Source organism: Bidens hawaiensis, unplaced genomic scaffold, assembly GCF_021521415.1.
Source record: "Bidens hawaiensis isolate Kalapana, Puna unplaced genomic scaffold, B.hawaiensis_p1.1 tig00022384_1, whole genome shotgun sequence".
Taxonomy (NCBI): domain Eukaryota; kingdom Viridiplantae; phylum Streptophyta; class Magnoliopsida; order Asterales; family Asteraceae; genus Bidens; species Bidens hawaiensis.
In genome coordinates, this window is record NW_027493492.1 from 119,166 (window position 1) to 141,586 (window position 22,421).

The 22,421-nt window shown below is 38.2% G+C and overlaps 2 protein-coding genes across 2 annotated transcripts; both read right to left on the reverse strand.

Annotated features, from left to right (window-relative positions):
* Window positions 1–441: 441 nt before the first annotated feature.
* On the reverse strand, window positions 442–3,430 carry LOC143565528 (E3 ubiquitin-protein ligase MIEL1-like). The gene is made up of 11 exons (XM_077052481.1): window positions 3,325–3,430; window positions 3,139–3,226; window positions 2,921–2,977; window positions 2,365–2,397; window positions 2,197–2,274; window positions 2,049–2,092; window positions 1,913–1,953; window positions 1,708–1,790; window positions 1,509–1,600; window positions 1,359–1,428; window positions 442–863 (listed from the first exon to the last, which is right to left on the reverse strand). Exons 1-11 carry the CDS (start codon window positions 3,360–3,362, stop codon window positions 693–695), a joined length of 795 nt encoding a protein of 264 aa, XP_076908596.1. The 5' UTR covers window positions 3,363–3,430; the 3' UTR covers window positions 442–692.
* A 3,465-nt stretch (window positions 3,431–6,895) lies between these two features.
* On the reverse strand, window positions 6,896–10,269 carry LOC143565532 (UDP-glucuronic acid decarboxylase 2-like). Its single transcript, XM_077052487.1, has 9 exons — window positions 9,871–10,269; window positions 9,626–9,636; window positions 9,137–9,435; window positions 8,843–8,990; window positions 8,668–8,747; window positions 8,452–8,535; window positions 7,449–7,523; window positions 7,251–7,343; window positions 6,896–7,176 (listed from the first exon to the last, which is right to left on the reverse strand). The coding sequence occupies exons 1-9, from the start codon at window positions 10,161–10,163 to the stop codon at window positions 6,946–6,948; spliced, it is 1,314 nt and encodes a 437-aa protein (XP_076908602.1). The 5' UTR covers window positions 10,164–10,269; the 3' UTR covers window positions 6,896–6,945.
* Between the last annotated feature and the right edge of the window lie 12,152 nt (window positions 10,270–22,421).

A 22,421-nucleotide genomic window follows, 5' to 3' on the forward strand; every position in this document is an offset into this window, starting at 1 on the left:
ACCACCACCACCCACCGTCCGTCGCCACCAACATCCACCACCCGCCAAAACCATAGTCCACCAACCACCACCACCACCAATTGTCGGCCACCATCACGGTCCACCACCCACCACCACAACCGTCTATCACCACCTACCACAATTGTCTACCACCACCCACTTCCATAGTTCATACACCACTACCAATTATTTTAGCAGTTTACAAAAGTTAAATTACTTTTATCTACTGTAATATATATAATGTTTAGCTACTTTTCAGCTTATGCAGACGATATCCAGTTTATAAAACAAACAGTATTATATTTTCAGATTGCAGACCTTCAAACCACATCTTCAGTTGCAGACATTAAATCAGATGAAATCAGATTGCAGACAATTTTTGTTTTAAAAAACAAACAGCACCTAAATAATGTGAAGGTTTACTTTTTATCAAAAAGCAAATGAAATTGTTGCTGATAATGAACCAAACCTTACCCAAACACAATCAAACTGAATAATTGTCAAGGAGCCTCCGCCAACCCCTTGAGTAACCAACCTGTGCACAACAAAAGTACAAAACCAGTCATTTGACTGGCCCAGTTTGATTCAATCCAATCCAGTCCACACAAGTGGGCAAAGAATTACATAAAAATTCATAAAGTTTCTGGGACCACCAACAGCCAACTTATGGTGAATGTTTTACTTCCACATTATCATACTTCAGGCAGAACCGGCGGTGCAATGGTCCGGGTGTTATACGAATTGCAGTGGTGACATTTCTGCCCGATTATATGAAATATAACTTCTGATGTGTCGTTGCAGTCATTACACAGGATCCAAACCTTCTTTTGCCTGTAATCTTCAGGCATTGCAGTAGCTTCAATCTAAGAAAAGAAACAAATGGAATTATAGAATAAAGAGCAATAAATAAATCTTGTTTAAAACTTGCAGACATGCTATAACAATAAGAATAACCGCATAACAAGATTAAAGAACATTAAATAACAGACACAGAAAATCACGTGATTAGCCATTTTGACTAAACGTATTACCAAATTAGCAATCAAATTATATATTTTATTTAGATTTCACTTTGACTAAACTTGTTTACTATAATAGTCATTGAACTTTTTTGAAAATTATCAATTTGACCGTTAAACACCTTTCTGTGGCACGGAACACCAATCACAACTGGACACGTAGCACTTAGCAAGATTTAAGGTTTTGTGGCGATTATGCTCGCCACACAGAAAAACTGTGACACATGGCATATCTTGATTGGAGGTAACTGTCAAATTGTAAATTTTATGAATGGCTATTTGTGTAAACAAGTTTGGTCAAATGATCAGTTCCACAAGACAATGATTCACTATACTCACCTCTTCATCTAGTCTTCTCCAAATCATAGACATATCCCTTACTGACTTGGAGCATATAGGACAAGAGAATCTGTAAAAAAAAGGCACTAAAACTTAGCATTAAATATAACAAGATATATAAATGAACCAAAAATATCATAGAATACGTACTTATTATGGCTTGTCATCTCGTTACAACATTCAGAGTGCATTGTGTGTCCACATTTCATGACAGTAGTGTCTTTCAGTGAGTCAAACAGGTACTGCAAATGCAATGGTGTGAATACTTAGCACACTCCTAATACTAAAACCCAAAAGTGGTAAAAAAAGTATGCACAATTTTAAAAGATGAAAAGAAAAGAAAAATAACCTCATAACATATAGGACAGTGATGGTGCATAGAGTTTTCAACACATGAATGATTGTTACGCAGTTTTATAGAATAGCAAGATCCTGAGAATTTAACAGCATATAAACAAATAAAGAAACACAGATGACAATCACAAGTCAAACGTTGACAATCAGTTTATCAAACCCTAGTTACAGTTACAGAAATTAAAAGTGTTGATGCATACCACACTTCTTGCAATGGAAGAAATTCTCACGACCACCAACTCTGAACCGAAAAAAAAGTGATCAGTACTTGTATGATAAGCAAAGAATATAAGATTAATTTAGTTTGATAAAATCATTAATATCCTAAATAATAACCTGCAGATGCCACAATCGTCACAATGGAACTGGCCCTTGCTGGTCTACAATTTTAAATATAGGATTACTGCATTAGTGAAGGGAAAACATACTAATAGAATCTAAAAGGTGTATGAAATATCGAAATGAGTTGGTGTATAGTGTATACATCATCATCAAAGAACTTGCAAATTTCACAATAATATTCGCCCATATTCACACCACAGTTTGTGCACACACGAGCAACCTGTATAATAATAACAGAAACTCTCATAAATCAAATGAAGTAACGAAGAAACTCAACAATCAGTTATAATTATGAGTCACAGAAATATACCGGCTGCTCAGTGTCACAAACAGAACAAATAACCTGCAACAATCATGAAACTCATCACAATAGGATAGTATACGACTCTTGAAACCGTCAATTTTTAAATCCAAATTAAACTAAGAGTGTGCACAGTCAGTCGGGGTTATTAGCCTAAACCGAAACCGAAAGTAAAGTCACTGGTTAATCTATTTTATTAACCAATCAGTGTCCGGTTAATCAGTTAAGTTTATTCGGTTAGTTTGTTGGTTTTCAGTTCGGTTGAAACCAAACTTGGACTAATTTTTTTGCTTAGAAGTACATGGAGCGGTGATATAAATACATGAAAAAATGAAATGCGGGTATAAAAACTAGAAATATATAAAAATACAAATGATTCAGTTCGATTCGGTTATGTTTGGTTAACCGAGAATACTAAAGAAAAAAACGGATAGGCGAATTTCGGTTAATTTCGTTCAGTTTCATCAGTTTTGGTTAACAGTTCGGTTATTGTTCACTCCTAATTGAACATAAACTGAATAACCCGTGTCCGAACACAGTAAATCAGTGAATAGGTGAATCGTACCTGCTTTACATCGAATCGAACGAGATCATGCCGATCAGACGGACACTTCAACATATTCTAAACAAAATTATAAAACAATAACAATAATTACCCGTCAATTAGCAACTAATTAAGCTCGAAAACGTAGATCTAAGAAACTAAACTGATTTAAATCGATGTAATTAGGCGAAAATCGATATAATTAGGTCAAATCGAACAATTAGAGATAAAATTAGTACCGTAGCTTCATTGTGACAATGACGACAAGCGTAGATCTCGTTGCAACAGGGAGCACGAATCATACATCGTCTCCGATAGTGCTTGCACCTGACAAAATTAAAATTATTATTATTATTAATGCATACAATAATAATTATTAATAATCAGAAGAAGGATGAGATTGTTGGAGAAAGGTAGGTAGGTACCCATAACCCATCTTCCCAAAGTCCAGGCGTTGTTCCATCGGGAAGAACAAGTAATAGATTAGCTTTTACGATGATGAATGGAATGAAATGAAATGTGATTATTATTGTCCAAATTTCGACCAATTGGTATATGTATTGTATGCTTCACAAAAACCTTTCGTTTTCAATATTATTAAAACATTAAGAATGTACATCTCCTTAAGACTTTTTTATTTATTTATTTACTTTTACCTTTTTACTATCCCAACACCTAAATAAACTATATTGATACACATCATACACGGGATGTCAATCGATCGTTGTAACTAAATTTGACACTCTAATCCTGGCTCACCACCCAAAAACCCACATGATACCCTCTTCTTGCCATGCATCCCACGATCAAGAAGTCCCATTATATGTTTTATTATTCATCTCAAGCATGCGTCACGTCTGTCATTATTCTTTTTATTATTTATCTGATGTTGTTGTTCATATCCAAACTTTTAGAAATAGTGGATTACTATGTTACTTGTCTATCGAATTCTCTTAGTTGTAAGCCTATATAAGGCTTCTTTGTTTTATCAAATATAAGAAGAAAAATGAATTATTGAAGTTTAGTTTAGTTTTATAGGGTTAACCTTATGGTTTATATAACCATCACCATGAGAAAAAACATAATCTTAAATTAGGCTTTAAACCTAAGATTTCTTTCAGGTCTTAACCATCATCTTTCATGTAATTAAATTAGAAGGTCAATTACGCTCGTTCACAATTACTTTTTCACTAGTATATAATACCTAAAAACGATGCATACTTATTCTTTTCTTTTGACGGAAATATTTGACCTATACTCTTAGTTATTCCTAAATTACGTGAAATAAATCTGACTGAAATTAAACCCAAAACCTTTCACGTGAGAGGATAGCACCTCTACCATTTGGGTTATTCCTATAATAGCATGTGTATCTTTCTACAATAAAGTAAAATAATTTTATCTAGCTTTGATTGATTAAATTGTGTATATGTAATCATTGATAAACAACGTTTATTATAAGGTTATGCATGATGGGATGGGTCCATGCTATCTCAGCCACATTGGTTAAGCCAAATCATTATGTAGAAAAGGAAGGCGCTAAAAGAGTATGAGTCCTCTTGGACGCTAACCGGATAACGTGCTAGAGGGCAAAGAGATGTGAGGCCAATCTATTTTTTAACCAATCAATTCACATTTTTGTTTTAAAGATATTAAAAAATAATTATGTTTCAGTTAAATAATTAAACGAAATTTAATTAAAATTACTGAAAACTCACATGCCTAATTAACCCACTAACTACAACAGCCTAACAAAGAATGATAACATTTTAAAGTAGTCGCAGTTTATAAATATGCTTAAACAGGAATAATAAAAAGCTGTTTATACAAAACTTGCTATAAACGGAAGGTGTTGCAAAAACGGATAAGCAATCTGGAAAAGTGGGACCCACAAACCGCCCAGTTCAGCCAGGGAAAGAGTGAGAAGTCAATTTACCCAGGCAGTGGATGTACAATTGGCTTTTTGAATTTTATTAAAGTTATTTTCTTAATTTTGTTATTAATTTATTCTTTCCAATTTTAATATATATATAATACAAAAAGTTAAACATATATAAAAGTCTAAAAGGTACAAAATATATAAACATATAACAATATCAAAGATGTATAACATATCGATTACTATAAAAAAAACTCGTAATTTTAGTGATAAAGTGTATTATTTGCTATTAAAATCATATAAAAATATCGGTTGTCTACCTTAATAATGTTTTTTTTCTTTATATGTTTTTACTTCATTTTCAAATATATGCCATTAACTTTAGTAGATAGAACTTTCTTTGTAAACAAACAACACTCTTGAAGGATACCGGTAAAATTTCTGTTTTTCAAAGCTTAAACCTATGACCTCCATATGCATAAAGCTTTTAGAGAAAACCTCCATGACCACCCAATAAAGTGACGATGACTACTTGATATAAATTTAATGGATGCAAAATATGACCAAAATCAACCCGTTGTTTGAAGAATGAATCTTGATTGTCACCCATATATGTGATACACGTCTGATGTAGTAAGTTGGAAAAAAGCTTTAAGTTTAGATTAATGAGAACAATGATGTATGTGGTGTATGCATAAATGATCCATGCGTTGAGTCTGTGTAACATAAGCTGGAACACTTCTGTTGTATGACGGACATATGCCCAAATCCGTTGCTAGGGATGGGATATGCACACGTTGGTGATGGGTTTTCATGTTGTTTTGACGTGATACTTTGTCAATTACATATAATATTATGTAAAACCATTAAGCTTTGCTATATTATATTTAAGGGTGCTATATTATATTTAAGGGGGCTGCTAAACGTACCCGTCTTACTCCATTTTTACTAAATATACTTCCCCCTGAACTTATTACATAAATTACAATTAGCTCTTAACATTATTTATATACATATTAGTCCCTACAATATTACTTTCATTTGATAACCTCCACTACATATATCAAATTAAAAACTATCAAGTATTACTAATAATTTATTTTTTTAATATTAATATTTTTAATATTGATATTATAAATATTTATAATATCTTTTTTTAATTTTAATAGTATATATATTTATAATATCCTTATTTTACCACTTTATCTTTTACAAAATAAACCAAAAACCCAAAACCCTAAACCCGAAACCTTAAACCCAAAACCCTAAACCCGAAACCCTAAAACCTAAACCCGAAACCGAACCCTAAACCCTAAACCCGAAACCCGAATCCGAACCCTAATCCTTAAACCCAAAACCGAACCCTAAACCCGAAACCGAACCCTAAAACCGAAACCCGAAACCGAACCCTAAACCCTAAACCCGAACCCGAACCCTAAACCCTAAACCCGAAAACCGAAACCGAACCCTAAACCCTAAATCCTAACCCTAACCCTAAAACCGAAACCCAAAACCCTAAACTCGAAATCATAAAAAGAAAACGCAACTTGTAAAAAAAATAATATTAAATCCTTACTTTTGTGCTAATTTGATAATTATATGATTTCAAGGGTTAATATGAAAGTTGGTTTTTCCAAGGGGGGTATGACAAGCAACCAGGGGGGTACATTTAGCCTAACCCTATATTAATTGCGTAATGAGCTCGGTACTATATGTGCTTCCAGTAACATTGATCGTGTGACGCCCATACGTAAGCGGGTGTGCCCTTCCCATATAACAAGGCACGACCCGAGGACTTAAGCCGGCGTACCCGAGGAGGATACATGTAATTCTGCTTTAGAGGATGATATATGCCATTCCGCTCATTCCGCTCTAGATAAAGCGCAAATGATACAATTATCATAATACATAACACGTATACTTTTCAATTAGCTACATGAGAGTACTTTCACTCCACCTCCATATATACATACACATACAAATACATAAATACATGTGCTATTAGGTATTTGTGTCATCCATTAACATTTAGCACAACATTAGCATACTTCTCATTTTTCCTTTTGATGATCTACCTTATTATTTCGAGAAAGCCCACTTAATCACATTCTCTCCTAATCTAACCTAGTTTAACCTAACAAAATAAAACAAAACAATAAAAAAAAAGTTACACTGACGAAAACTTTCCCCTATTGCTACCACCTTCTTTCAAGTCACCAAAGATGCGTTGCCGAAAATCTGATACCATCATTGGAAGCCCTTCTTGTAATGTCACCACCGGATGCCACCCGAGAAGCTCTTTAGCTTTTGAAATGTCCGGTTTCCTCTTGTGAGGATCGTCTTCCGTGTTTGGCCTAAATTCTATCTTTGCACTTGGATCAATTGTATCTTGCACCACCTTCAACCATACGCAATTTTTTATCATAACCACCTTCAAGTCGGTATATATATAGTTATGGTGATCAAGATTACCTTTGCGAGTTCGAGCATGGTGAATTCACTTGGGTTACCTAGATTAAACGGTCCAATATGCTCTCCTTCCATTAGCCTCATTAGTCCTTCCACCTGTTCTTCATCGTGTATGCATGTTGTTTTAATATTTTGATGGATATTACCCAAGAATCAAAATAATCATATATTAAGCTGAAACTAAAAAAAGCTATGTCTTACCAGGTCTGAAACGTATTGAAAGCTTCTGGTTTGCATTCCGTCTCCATAAACCGTCATCGGCTCCTTCCTCAAGGCCTAATTGATGTACATACACAACAAATTAGCAAAATATACACATTTTTGTTCAACGTGACATACTCATAACACTTAATAGTCTAATTAAACATATGATATTCATGGTTTCTTTTGAGTCGGTGTCATCAGGGCTGGCTCCGAAAAGTCGAAAAAAAATTTGGGCCAAAGGCAAAAAAATTTTTGGGCCTTATGTAAAAGAAACATTTTGTTGGGTTTAAACAATTTAATTATAAATGAGCTTACTTGATTATGATTTAAGTTGTGTAAAAAAAATTCGTATAAACATAGGCTTAAAATTTTCTCAAATAAGACTAGAACCCACAATATTTTGGTTAGATTTCATACCCTTTTACCATTAGACCAAGCTAGTGGTTTTGTAATTGTGTTGAAACATTGATTATATACATGTTTTTGATAAAAATACATATAATTTTTTTGAAAAAAAAAATTTTCGGGCCTAATGGGGTGTCGGGCCTGTGGCCGTCGACTACCCTGCCATGCCTCAAAGACGGCCCTGCTTGTTATATTTCTCCCTAAAACTTTTTACTTTTCATGCATTTTATATGAAGCTGTTACTCCCAATTTCACATGTGAAACAAGTCGAAGTTGAGATATGGTTAAAAGTTTGTAAAAGTCTAAGTTTGAGTTGTTTGTTTTAGTTGAGTTTATTATATTTTAAACTGATTTTCAGTTTGGTTAAGATTAAAATGGGTTTAGTATAAACAGAGGGTTAATCTAATTATTTTAGTCATTTAGCGTGTCGAGTTGAGTTTATTAAAGAAAAGAGTTGGTAGTTGGTGTGACTCCAATATCCTGTGTTCTTGATTTGTTTGTTTTGTGTGTGTGTGTACGCTATAGGAGAAAAGTCACATGTTTTCAAAACCAGTGAATAAAATAGCATGTACAACGGTTTTCTATAAGCGCACACCTGAGCCACAAAATTGCTAACAACACGTCCGTCATCAAGGCACATTCGTGGTCCGTATGTGTTGAATATCCGAGCAATCCTAACCTGCAAAGGTGACATTAAAAAGGTAAATGAATAATTTAGGAAAAGTGAATAGTGGGTACATGTGTAATTATAGCTATGTCAATAATTTCCTAGCTTTGCTACAATGGCTAAGTAATGGAAGACATTTATAACCTCAATGTTAAGTCCTCTATGGTAGTCCATGGTGAGGGTCTCAGCAACGCGCTTTCCTTCATCATAACAGCTTCTAACACCTGCCCATAAACGTATTTAACCGATCTAGAAAACCAAAAGGGTGAAGCTACATTTACTTATAATCGATAATTGAAAAGTATTGACGAAGACTCACCAATGGGGTTAACGTTGCCCCAATAGGTCTCGACTTGAGGGTGTTCAAGAGGATCTCCATAAACCTCACTAGTACTCGTTAACAAGAATCGTGCATTGATCCTTTTAGCGAGTCCTAGCATGTTCAATGTTCCCACCACGTTTGTCTTGTGATCTCTATGTCCGTCAAGGACTTTTAACACACTAATCGAATTATAATCAATAAACCAAGCAAGACATAAACAAGATAGTAATTTGCACACACATATATAGGCAGTGAACATGTGACAAATATAAACTTATAACAAAAGGATATGATAGTCTTGACCGGGTTGTATTTGTAATGAACAGGTGAAGCAGGGCAAGCAAGATGGTAGATTTGATCAACTTCCAACAAAATCGGCTCAACTACATCGTGTCGAATGAGCTCGAACCTAGGATTCCTAAGATGGTGAAGTACATTCTCTTTTCGACCGGTAAAAAAGTTATCAACCACGATTACAATATCACCACGAGCCATCAAACGGTCCACAAGATGGCTTCCCACGAACCCGGCTCCACCCGTCACTAGCACCCTCAATCTCTTCGACTTCAACCCAAGAGGGATCTTCCGACCTTAAAGCACAATTAAAAATAAACTTCAACAAATGTTTAATATTGTCAAAGAACAAACGTCCTAATATATATAATTTTTAATAATTCTTTGCCCATTGACTATGAATCCATAGTCCATACTATGAGGACAGACACATAGTGACGGATATAGAAGAAAATTTTATGAGTATCCCAAAAAAATGTTTTTAACCTAAGAGCATCCTAATATTTACTTAGTGTATATGAATATATAAAAGAAAAAAGAATTGCACTAATTATGAAGTTTGTCGTATAATTTTGAGGTATCCTAAGCAACCCCAGGTAGATGGGGCAGCGGGCCTCTACAATTTTTTTTAATGTTATTTATACCCAAAAATCCTGATCCTCCCATCCCTATAAAAAAAAATCTTGGGTCCGCAACATAAACCCTAGAAACGAATAATATAAAATCAAAACGAAAAGATATTTTTGTGCGAACCGGCATTATTAACATGTTCGGAGGGGAGCTCATAGGCAATCCGACGTGGCACGGAAGTGAACTCGGCAATGTGAAACGAATCGGCGATCTGTTCGGGTTGCAACGGGGACGAGGACGGACGAATGACAACGGTATTGGATACAATGCCTGCAATGGTGATTCCCACGAGCAGAAACAGCAGACGTTGTTCTCGAAACATGTACCGGATCGAATCTTTAAATGAGAACGTTGTAGGGTTGGTCTCGTTTTGAATGGTTTGATCTGGTGTCATTTTTCTAAATGTATGTGATGATTAATTGTATTGATTGCTGTTGAATAGGATGGATAATAGATCGATCGACCCAAAATTTCGTTAGTGGGTAAAAGATGGATTCATACGCATATATGTTTATGGTTTATGTGAGAGGATGATAAAACAATTGAAGGGAAGTTCGAAGTTGACGGTGATTTATGAATATCTCTATTTATGGTTTTTGCATGAACCCTCAACCCTTGTAGGGGTGCCTTCGTGCAATTTTATTTTACGTTTACAAAAACTTATGGTAAAGGGAAAATGACTTATTTGACCACATAAATTTCTTCTTGACTAACCCCTCAAACTAAATAATATTCTAAAAAGAAGAATCCACTATAATAGAATTGACATCCGACAGATTTATTTGGCACCCTTTCGTTTTTGAACCAACCACATATTGACACGTATACACTTAAATGGTCAGGCCCGACCGTTTAGTTTTGGCGTCGACTGTTTATTAAATAGTCGGTTCGATGGTTTAATAAACGGTTGGCCAACGGATCTATTCAATCGGCCTTCATACATATTCTGTCAGACATTCACATCTACTCCGTCGACCAACAGATGCATTCTGACGGCCTTCAAATCTACTCCGTCGACCAACATATCTATTCTGGCAGCATTCACATCTATTCCATCGTGGCCAAACTAAACTAAACGGTCAGTTTTTTGAACGATTGGCGTCAAAATTAAATAATCGGGCCCGACCATTTAAGTATACGTGTCAAGATGTTGTTGGTTCAAAAACGGAAATGTGTCAGATAGATCTATCGGATATCAGTTATATTACGGTGGATCATTCTGGTTAGAAAAGTGCCATTTTAAGTATTATTTAGTTTGAGTGGTTAGTCATGAAATTTGTGTGGTCAAATGGGCCATGTTGGTCATTTTCCCTATAGTAAATGGTTTAAATATTTAAAAATCACATTTATTTTAAAATTAAAATATGCTTAAACATGCTGCATGTGTGGTCGATTCAGACTATCGATCCATGATCATAACATGAACGAAACAAATAGTCCATGGGGATCCAAAGACCCTACATATAGATTGAAAAGTTCGCTTTGTAATAATATATAGTCACATGTTATTAGCTTTATGTTTGGGATTGAGTTTGAAAAATGCTTATGGCTTTTAAAAAGTCATTTTGAAAAGTCAAGATTTTAGGCTTTTGAAAAACTGATTTTTAATTCTTTCAAAAAACTAAAATAAAAGGGTTTTTTTGTGATTGCCAAACACCATAAACTTATTGGCTTTTTAAAAAGCCAATAAACCAATATTATGATTTCAAATTCAATCCCAAACATAAGCTTTTAAATCTCTTTTATAGTGGATTGTAAACATTTGTTTCTTCAACGGATTGTATTTGTTTGTTAACGTGCCATAATAAATTAAACGAAGCAAGCAACTGATATTATCATAAAGTGATAAAACAATAAGAAACTTTTACATAAATCACAATTCTTGATTTATCAATCTCACACTGTTAGTTATAATATTCTTTCAACACATATCCTGCTATAGCTAAAGTTTCTTGATACTTAATCTAATTTGTTTTCTTTATTTAATGAAACATATTCTTTAATTTAGTAATTTACATTGAAGTCTTGATAAACCTTCAAGGCTTCGACTTCAAGTGTGATTCCTACCGCTTGATAGAGACGTTCTTCAACATCAGGTTATCAACACTTGTCAATAGCAATCTTCACCCGTTATGCCATGTGTACTGGGTAAGAAATGAGGGCGAATTGGGGCGATTTTTGTGGAGCACACCGCCCCTGGGCGAATTTGGGGCGAAATGGGTGGGGGCTTGGGGTATTTGTCACCGGGGAGGAGATGATTTTATTATTATTATATTACTAGTGTTATATATATATATTATATATATATATATATATGATTGATTTCTTTTGAGAACCACTTTGAGTTTTAAGAACTCGAAAAAACTCAACGTAACAATTTTTTTTTTCGAATTTTTTTTACATATGTGTAATGCGTAAGTGTAAGTGATGCGCAAAAAAATAAGGTATTTTTTACAAACCGAATCGACTTTTTACACATGTGTAACTAACGTTTAAACTTATGTAATTATCAAAAATACTTATTCACTCTCATGCTTCATTTTTTAATTAAATTTAATCTCAGCCACATATTTCATATCATTTAATTAAATGTGTGGTTCAAAATTGAGTTCTTAAAGTTCTTAAAACTCATCATGGTTCTCAAAATAACCCTCCCCGTTATATATATTATTATATTACTATTTGTAGCCTCTACATCATTACTCCCCAAAAACAAATTCACACCCCTTGCTAACTGGGCATCGCATGACGCAAAACGCCCCAATTTGTAGCCTCTCCACTACACATAGTCTTAGTATCAACATATTTAGCAACCTTCTCTTCACTAGTAACAATCCTTTTAGCCCTTCAATTAGTAGGAACAATCCTTAACAATAAACGTCTTGTGTAGGAATCATTCTTCGATAACAAGCTACTTGTCTTTTGTAGATTTCATATCACTTCTTTTTTATTATTCCAACATTATACCCCTAGACTACTATAACAGTATAATTTGTAGACTTTTGTTTCTTTGAGTTTTGCCACCAAACTTACATATATATATATATATATACTTATTGCCTCCTCAACTTCGGTAATTAATATATATCTTACTTTTGTGTTGTATATTTAATTAGACAAACAAAGTTCAAATCCTCTTCCCACGCTTGTGCCCTCGTTGTACAACAAAAAAATATAAAAGTAAATGCATGAGAGAGAGAACATAAAGCTCCCATGATTACGTGCCCAGAAAGCTATCAAACGTGTGTCTCCAAAGACCCGGCAACACAACAACCAAAGCTAAATAAACCAGCAAGTGCCTCTAACAAGCTAAATAACACATCAAAGGCCAACATCCATAACAAAATAATGTCTATCAAGTCCCAACAAACAATCTACACCAATATCAATAGTCTGCAATCGAACAAACTACTAAACCAAATAAACATAAAAACTAATAAAACAAAGACAAAGTACTAATCCTCCACATCATCAAACGTATGTAAGACCCCGTTACCGGTAGCCCTACTTTCGTGTTGGATTTACTCATAAACGCAGTTCTAAATATCAGAGTTAATTAAAACATTCGCGGAATATAAAAGCTTTCATAAAACATTTCATAACAAAACACCTCTTGTCTTAAAACAACATCTTGTCTTTCAAAATAAACAAAACATTAAACTTAAACGTCTTAAGTCTTCCGATGCCAGCCCCTTATTCAGTGCCACGTGTCTCCTCAAGCGAGCTACCTCATCCTACTCACCTGCGTGCATACTAAAAGTCAGCTACGCTGAGTGAGTTCTAGTTAATCACATAATCATACAATACCTTCTTACATTTCATACTTAACCTCTTAACTTTCTTACATACACACGTAAGTGCATATACTTTCATTCTTACCTTCATACTTCCTTTACATACATAATCATACGTTTTAAAGAGCCTTTCGCCCTATAACCTCACAGATATTATAAGGGTCTGGTCTCTAACATCACAGATATTATAAGGGTCTGGTCCCTAACATCACAGATATTATTAGGGTCTGGTCCCTAACATCACAGATATTATTAGGGTCTGGTCTCTAACATCACAGATGTAACACCCCGACCAAAGGCGGATTATACATCGGGGCGCCACATATTGTTTCATTACTCGTGACACTATTGGGTGTCAATATTTAATAAATACATTCATTCGCGCACGCGCAAAGTAAACAAGATAACATAAATCATCATAAATCAATATATTATAAATCATAATATTCGAACAGCAAAAACTTGTCTTGATACATTTTAATCTAGGTCCAAAATAAAGAAAACTTCCTACGTGTCCACAAGCTCCAAAACAGCTACTGCAAACCTGAACATGTGTTAAAATAAAACGTCAAACACTTGCGTGTTGGTGAGAAATCAAGTTTAATACAATACATAGATAACAATAAATCTGCGCGCAACATGTGTATGTCTGGTTTTCAACAAGGGTGTAATCCGATCGGGACCAACTCTAAGATTCATAGACTGCCAGTGCTCACAATTGAGCTCACAAACAAGAAAGACTGTGCAAGTGTAAACAAAAGAGAAAATCATAAACGATAGTTCTCCCGTGTTCATCTAATGGTACCATGAGAACTGCGGAATAGACCGACAAGACGGTTAATGATCCACACATACAAATAAACAGCCAAGTCTACGTCCTCAACACATGGGATACTGCGCGACTAAAGTTCATAAACAGTTTAAGACTCTAAGTTTGTATGAACACATGAACATCCCAAAACATTAAAAGCAAAAAGGGATTAGATACGAGATTACTCACTTGATAAACGATGCGGTGTAAGATAAAGCAAGAACCAACTTTAAACAAGCACAAGTTAACCTATAAATAAGATTATTGTTTTAATGATCTGTTTTAAGTCTTGATTATAAGTTAGCATAATTAATAAGTAGATTATTATATATAATATATATTACCGGAAAAGCAGGACAGAACAGGGAGGAAGACGGAGGCAGAGAGGAAGACGGCAGAGAGAGCAAGGAGGAGGTTAAATTAAGTGTTTGTGTGTGATGTGTTAGGAAAAATAATATTATTATTTATAGAGAAACCCTAGGGAACACAATCCCTAGAAAAGGGGAAAAGATCTCCAAAAAGTAAAAGATTCCAAAAGCAAAAGATATGGCAGCTGCAGGGGACAAGAGAAAGCTGACAGGTAACAGTAACAGGCATGGGCGGGTCAGATAAAGGTACTGGTCAAGCATGGAAAAGCATATCTCAAAAGATAATGTCAGTCACTTTTTCTGTCAACCAATGGGGTTGGTGCGCATGCTGCGCCAAAAGTGGCTTTTCAGACATAAGATAGGTCAGGTCAACAGCACAGAAGATAAGATAATACAAAAGCAAACGGCTAGATTAAACAGAAGAAAACTCAAAGGGTTTAGCGCGAGAAGGCTGCGCGCGAGAAGGCTAAGGCGCGCCGCGGGCGCGAAGGCAGACAGAACCAACCTTAACGCGTCGCGGGAAGAACTACATTTCTAAGCGCGCCGCGGGAAGAACTTCAATTCTAAGCGCGTCGCGAGAAGAACTATATTCCTTAGCGCGTCGCGGGAAGAACGGTATCCATAGCGCGCCGCGGGAAGAACTAAAATCCTTAGCGCGCTGCGGGGACAGTTCATCTCGCGTATCGCAGTAACAGGTGGTCTTCACGCAGGCTTCCTTGTAAGGAGTCTGGCGCGTGGAGCTGCGCAGACAACCTTAGGCGGGAAGGAACAAAGGACGGGTTCAAGGCTTAAGGGCGGGACGACGACAAGAGGGAAAAGAAGGCGGAAAGAGAGGAGGGACGGGACGGCGGAAAGAAAGAGAGAGAAAGAGGCGGGAAGGAAAATATATTATTATTATTAAAAGTAAAATATAAGTATAAATAAATATTAAATCATAAAAGAAAGAGATCGGATAAGGGAAACGGGTACCTGGGTCGGGTCGGATCGGGGCAGATGTCACAGTCTCCCCTACTTTAAGAAATTTCGTCCCGAAATTTATCTCGAAGTAGGTTGCGCAGAGAACAGGTGCGGGTACTTGATCTTCATTTGATCTTCCCTTTCCCATGTAAACTCGGCTCCGCGCTTGGACTCCCAGCGAACTTTCACGATAGGGATGCGACTGCGCTTGGTTTGCTTAACCTCGCGATCCATAATCTCAACAGGCTTCTCAACGAAATGCATAGATTCATCAACTTGAACTTCATCAAGTGGAATGTGAAGGTTCTCGTCGGCTAAACACTTCTTGAGATTGGATACATGGAACGTTGGATGCACATTACTGAGCGCGGGCGGCAGGTCAAGTCTGTAGGCAACTTTTCCCACACGCGCGAGAATCTTGAATGGACCAACATAACGAGGAGCAAGCTTACCTTTCTTCCCAAAGCGGACAACACCCTTCCAGGGCGACACTTTGAGGAGAACAAGATCACCAACTTGAAATTCGAGAGGCTTTCGCCTGCGATCTGCGTAACTCTTCTGTCGGCTTCTGGCAGTCAGCAGATGATCACGGATCTTGGCGATTTTATCGGTTGTCTCTTGAACAAGTTCGGGTCCTGTGATTCGAGCTTCTCCCACTTCGCTCCAACAAATCGGGGAGCGGCACTTACGACCGTAAAGTGCTTCAAATGGGGCCATACCGATACTGGAATGATAGCTGTTATTATAAGAGAACTCAATCAAAGGCAGGTGCGAATCCCAATTACCTCCAAAATCAAGAACACAAGATCGGAGCATATCCTCAAGAGTTTGAATAGTTCGCTCAGACTGACCGTCGGTCTGAGGATGATATGCCGTACTCATGTCCAAGCGAGTTCCTAGCGCAGATTGGAGAGATTTCCAAAAGCGAGATATAAAACGGCCATCGCGATCGGATATGATGCTCAAAGGAGTACCATGGCGGCAGACAATTTCCTTGACATAAAGCTGCGCGAGTTGCTCAACACGGTAGTTTTCACGAATGGGCAGAAAGTGAGCAGACTTAGTCAAACGATCCACTATTACCCAAATGCTATCATGTTTGCTTGCAGTCAAAGGTAACTTGGTAATGAAGTCCATCGCTATACCTTCCCATTTCCACGTAGGAATTTCTGGTTGTTCGAGCAAACCAGATGGGCGTTGGTGTTCAGCTTTTACCTTAGAACAAGTCAGGCATTTAGCTACGAACACAGCAATATCCTTCTTCATACCGGGCCACCAATAAGTAATGCGCAAATCCTTGTACATCTTATCAGCGCCAGGATGAACGGAATACCGAGATTTGTGCGCTTCACTCAGGATATCGGCGCGAAGATTCTCATCAAAGGGAATCCAGATGCGATTTAGATAGCAGAGAATTCCACTCAGATTAGGGACAAAATGAGCTTCCGCGCCACACGCTAACTCGGCGCGAAGGTTACCATTACTGATGGATGCGCGCTGCGCGTCACGAATGCGCGATTCAAGGTTGCTTTGGATCGGCGCGAAGTGAAGCTGCGTGCACGGCAAGATACAGTTAAGCTGGCAGGGTTTACGGCTAAGCGCATCGGCTACCACATTAGCCTTACCAGGATGATACCGGATCTCACAATCGTAATCGCTGATGAGTTCGTTCCATCGGCGTTGTCTCATGTTAAGTTCCTTCTGATCAAAGATATGCTGAAGGCTTTTATGGTCAGTGTAGAGGATACACTTAGTACCATAAAGGTAGTGTCTCCAGATCTTCAAGGCAAATACAACTGCACCAAGTCGTGAGTCGTATAATTCTTTTCATGAACCTTGAGTTGCCTCGATGCGTAAGCGATAACCTTGCCTCGTTGCATAAGAACACAACCGAGACCTTGGTTGGAGGCATCGCAGTACACGACAAAATCATCATTACCCTCAGGTAGCGCAAGGACAGGAGCTTCACACAACAAACGCTTGAGCGCTAGAAAGGCTTCTTCTTGCTTCGAGCCCCAAATATACGGTTTACCTTTGTGCGTTAGAGCTGTTAAAGGCAAAGCGATCTTCGAGAAGTTCGAAATGAAGCGCCGGTAATAACCAGCTAAGCCTAGAAAGGAACGGATCTCGGTAGGAGTGGTCGGCGTAATCCAGTTCTTGATTGCTTTAATTTTGGATGGGTCGACATGAATACCCATCTTGTTCACAACATGGCCAAGAAACTGAACTTCATCAGACCAGAATTCACACTTGGAGAGCTTGGCAAAGAGCTGCTCGGTTCGAAGCTTTTGCAATACCAATCGGAGATGTTGCTCATGCTCGGCCTTGGTCTTAGAATAAATCAGAACGTCATCGATAAACACAATCACGAATTTATCCAAGAAAGGCCTACACACCCGATTCATTAGATCCATGAAAACGGCGGGTGCGTTGGTTAAACCGAAGGACATGACTAAGAATTCAAAATGGCCATAACGAGTTCGAAAAGCAGTCTTCGGAACATCTTCATCGCGGATGCGCAACTGGTGATAGCCAGAGCGGAGATCAATCTTGGAAAAACAAGAGGCACCTTGGAGTTGATCAAAGAGGTCGTCAATACGCGGTAAGGGATACCGGTTTTTAATGGTGAGTTTGTTCAACTCGCGGTAATCAATACACATGCGAAACGATCCATCTTTCTTTTTAACGAACAACACCGGAGCACCCCAGGGCGAAGAGCTAGGGCGGATGAATCCTTTAGCAGTCAACTCTTGAAGTTGGCTTGCCAATTCTTGCATCTCAGCGGGCGCAAGACGGTAAGGAGATTTAGCTACGGGGGAAGCACCAGGGACAAGATCAATACGGAACTCGACTTCACGAGCGGGAGGGATACCTGGAAGATCATCAGGAAAAACTTCAGGAAAATCACGCACAACAGGGATATCGCGAAGCTTCTTCTTTTCTTCAGCAGGTTTAACCACATGGGCTAAGAATGCAATACACCTTTTCCGCATGAGCCTTCGGGCTTCGGCGCAAGACATAAGTTTAAGACCGCGGGAGGGTTTTTCGCCGTAGATATGAAGATCACCATTTTCTCGAGGGATGCGAATCATCTTCTTGGCGCAAATAACTTCGGCGCGATTATGCGTAAGCCAGTCCATACCAATGATAACATCAAAGCTTCCAAGAGGCATGGGGATGAGGTCGATCAGAAAATCGTTTTCGTTAAGGTTAAGCGTGCAATCTTTAATCACTGAGTTAATTAAAACAGTTTCGCCATTAGCCAATTCAACTGAAAAATTCTTTTAAATCGTTGCGCGGTCGCGCAAGCTTCTGCTCAAAGGCGCGAGAGATAAAACTTCGATCGGCGCCAGTATCAAAAAGTACAGAAGCATAGAATCCGTTAAGCAAAAATGTACCATTAACTACGTCATTATTCGCTTGCGCTTGGTGCGCGGTTATGTTAAAAGCTCGTCCGCGTGTCACTTGGTTCGAAATCTGGTTCACCGGATTCGCTTGCGTAATCTGAACTTGTAGTCTCGGGCACGCGTTCCGGAAATGACTGGGATCACCGCAGTTATAGCACGACCTGGGTCGTGGATTAGGGTATGTTGGTTGTGGGTTCTGCGGGTAGACTGGTGGTGTTGGCGCAATTGGATTGGCGGGAAGGACTCTACAGTTTTCTGCAAGGTGACCAGCGCGGCCACATCGGTTACAAAGTCGACATGGGACTTGAGGTGGGTGGTGGAGTCTACAGGTTGGGCAAAAGGGGTGGTTTCCTGTGTAAGGTGTCTTAGTTGGCGGGGCAGGGAGTGCTGGATTGGTTAGGGTATAGTTGTGGACTACAGGAGGTGTTGGGTAGGCTGACAGTGGGTTAGGCGCATATACTAGAGGTTGGTAGGCGGGTTGCTGGACTATGGGCGGGCTGGTAAGCGCGTAAGCTTGTCTGCGCCTACGCTTCGGGTTGTTATGGTGTGAGGGTTCAGGTTTGGTTTCTGTTGGTTCAGGGACAGTCTTGGTGAGTTTGGTCTTCTCAGATCCCCGCAGGAACAGGGTTCCTGCTCTGACATGGTTGTCGCTGAGCACAGCGGCCAACTCGATGGCGTCAGAGAGGGTAACTGGGTTTCTAGCCCATACAGAATCTTGAATTTCCATGGGGAGACCCCCAAGGAATTTCTCTATGGCTCGGCGGGAAGGGGTAACAAGGTGAGGGACAAGCAGGCTTAGTTCATGGAAGCGCGTCGCGTACTCGCGCGCTTCACCGCTGTATTGCTTAAGATTCCAAAATTCCTCCTCGAGGCGCTTAACTTCGTTGGGAGGGCAGAATTCTCGCGTCAGAATTTCCTTGAATTCCTCCCATGTCATGCTAGAAGCAGCTTCTGCGCCACGCGCATGAGCTACTCCATTCCACCATGTAAGCGCCCTTGCTTCCAGGACACTGGAGGCATATAGGGTTCGTCTGTCAGGAGGGCATTGGGTGTGGAGGAAAGTGTTTTCTATTTTCTCAAGCCACTGGAGCATCACGGTGGCTCCTTCAAGGCCTGTGAACTTTGGAGGGTTACCCGCGTTAAAGGACTTAATGTTGTAACCAGAGGTGTTAGCATTGTTTTGGTTTAAGGCTTGGGCTATTGCGGCGGCCATTTCCTGGGAACGTTGCTGCGAACGTCTGCGCGAGGCTTCTCTCCTCTGATGGCGGCGAGATAGCGGAGGCATTCTATAAAAGTTTTAATTTTTTGTTAATATCTTGGTTTTAGCGCAAAGTATAACCTCGAAAAGCTTGGTTTCGCGGAGTCAGTTACTGTCAAAAGTTAAAGTAAAATAAATGACCCTAAATGCAGACTTAATAAAGGTAACAAATTCGAATCAAGAATCGACAATTCATGTATCACCATGACTTTCCGAATTCCCGATTTAAAATATACGAGCAACCGAGTATTGGAGATTGACGATTCATGTATCACCATGACTTTTCAATCTTCAATATAAAATATACAAGAAAATGAGTATTGGAGGTTGACAATTCATGTATCACCCTGACTTTTCAAGTCTCCAACCTCAGAACATAATCGTAAATGGAAATTGAAAATCAACTATTCATGTATCACCATGACTTTTTGGATTTTCAAATCCAACAAACGAATATGTAAGTAAAATCAATAAAAATCGAAATTCAACAAAAATCGAAATATCGCGGAATAAAACATAAAATCATATACTGCGTCTGCGCAAGCATATTTATAAATAACGAGTAATTAACAATAGGCGCGCAAACATGAGATTTCTCTCATGCGCGAGAAGGGACTCTTAGGTATTCTAGGCCGTTACGTCTAACCACCTATCCTAAAGTCAACGAGCTCTGATACCAATCTGTAACACCCCGACCAAAGGCGGATTATACATCGGGGCGCCACATATTGTTTCATTACTCGTGACACTATTGGGTGTCAATATTTAATAAATACATTCATTCGCGCACGCGCAAAGTAAACAAGATAACATAAATCATCATAAATCAATATATTATAAATCATAATATTCGAACATCAAAAACTTGTCTTGATACATTTTAATCTAGGTCCAAAATAAAGAAAACTTCCTACGTGTCCACAAGCTCCAAAACAGCTACTGCAAACCTGAACATGTGTTAAAATAAAACGTCAAACACTTGCGTGTTGGTGAGAAATCAAGTTTAATACAATACATAGATAACAATAAATCTGCGCGCAACATGTGTATGTCTGGTTTTCAACAAGGGTGTAATCCGATCGGGACCAACTCTAAGATTCATAGACTGCCAGTGCTCACAATTGAGCTCACAAACAAGAAAGACTGTGCAAGTGTAAACAAAAGAGAAAATCATAAACGATAGTTCTCCCGTGTTCATCTAATGGTACCATGAGAACTGCGGAATAGACCGACAAGACGGTTAATGATCCACACATACAAATAAACAGCCAAGTCTACGTCCTCAACACATGGGATACTGCGCGACTAAAGTTCATAAACAGTTTAAGACTCTAAGTTTGTATGAACACATGAACATCCCAAAACATTAAAAGCAAAAAGGGATTAGATACGAGATTACTCACTTGATAAACGATGCGGTGTAAGATAAAGCAAGAACCAACTTTAAACAAGCACAAGTTAACCTATAAATAAGATTATTGTTTTAATGATCTGTTTTAAGTCTTGATTATAAGTTAGCATAATTAATAAGTAGATTATTATATATAATATATATTACCGGAAAAGCAGGACAGAACAGGGAGGAAGACGGAGGCAGAGAGGAAGACGGCAGAGAGAGCAAGGAGGAGGTTAAATTAAGTGTTTGTGTGTGATGTGTTAGGAAAAATAATATTATTATTTATAGAGAAACCCTAGGGAACACAATCCCTAGAAAAGGGGAAAAGATCTCCAAAAAGTAAAAGATTCCAAAAGCAAAAGATATGGCAGCTGCAGGGGACAAGAGAAAGCTGACAGGTAACAGTAACAGGCATGGGCGGGTCAGATAAAGGTACTGGTCAAGCATGGAAAAGCAGATCTCAAAAGATAATGTCAGTCACTTTTTCTGTCAACCAATGGGGTTGGTGCGCATGCTGCGCCAAAAGTGGCTTTTCAGACATAAGATAGGTCAGGTCAACAGCACAGAAGATAAGATAATACAAAAGCAAACGGCTAGATTAAACAGAAGAAAACTCAAAGGGTTTAGCGCGAGAAGGCTGCGCGCGAGAAGGCTAAGGCGC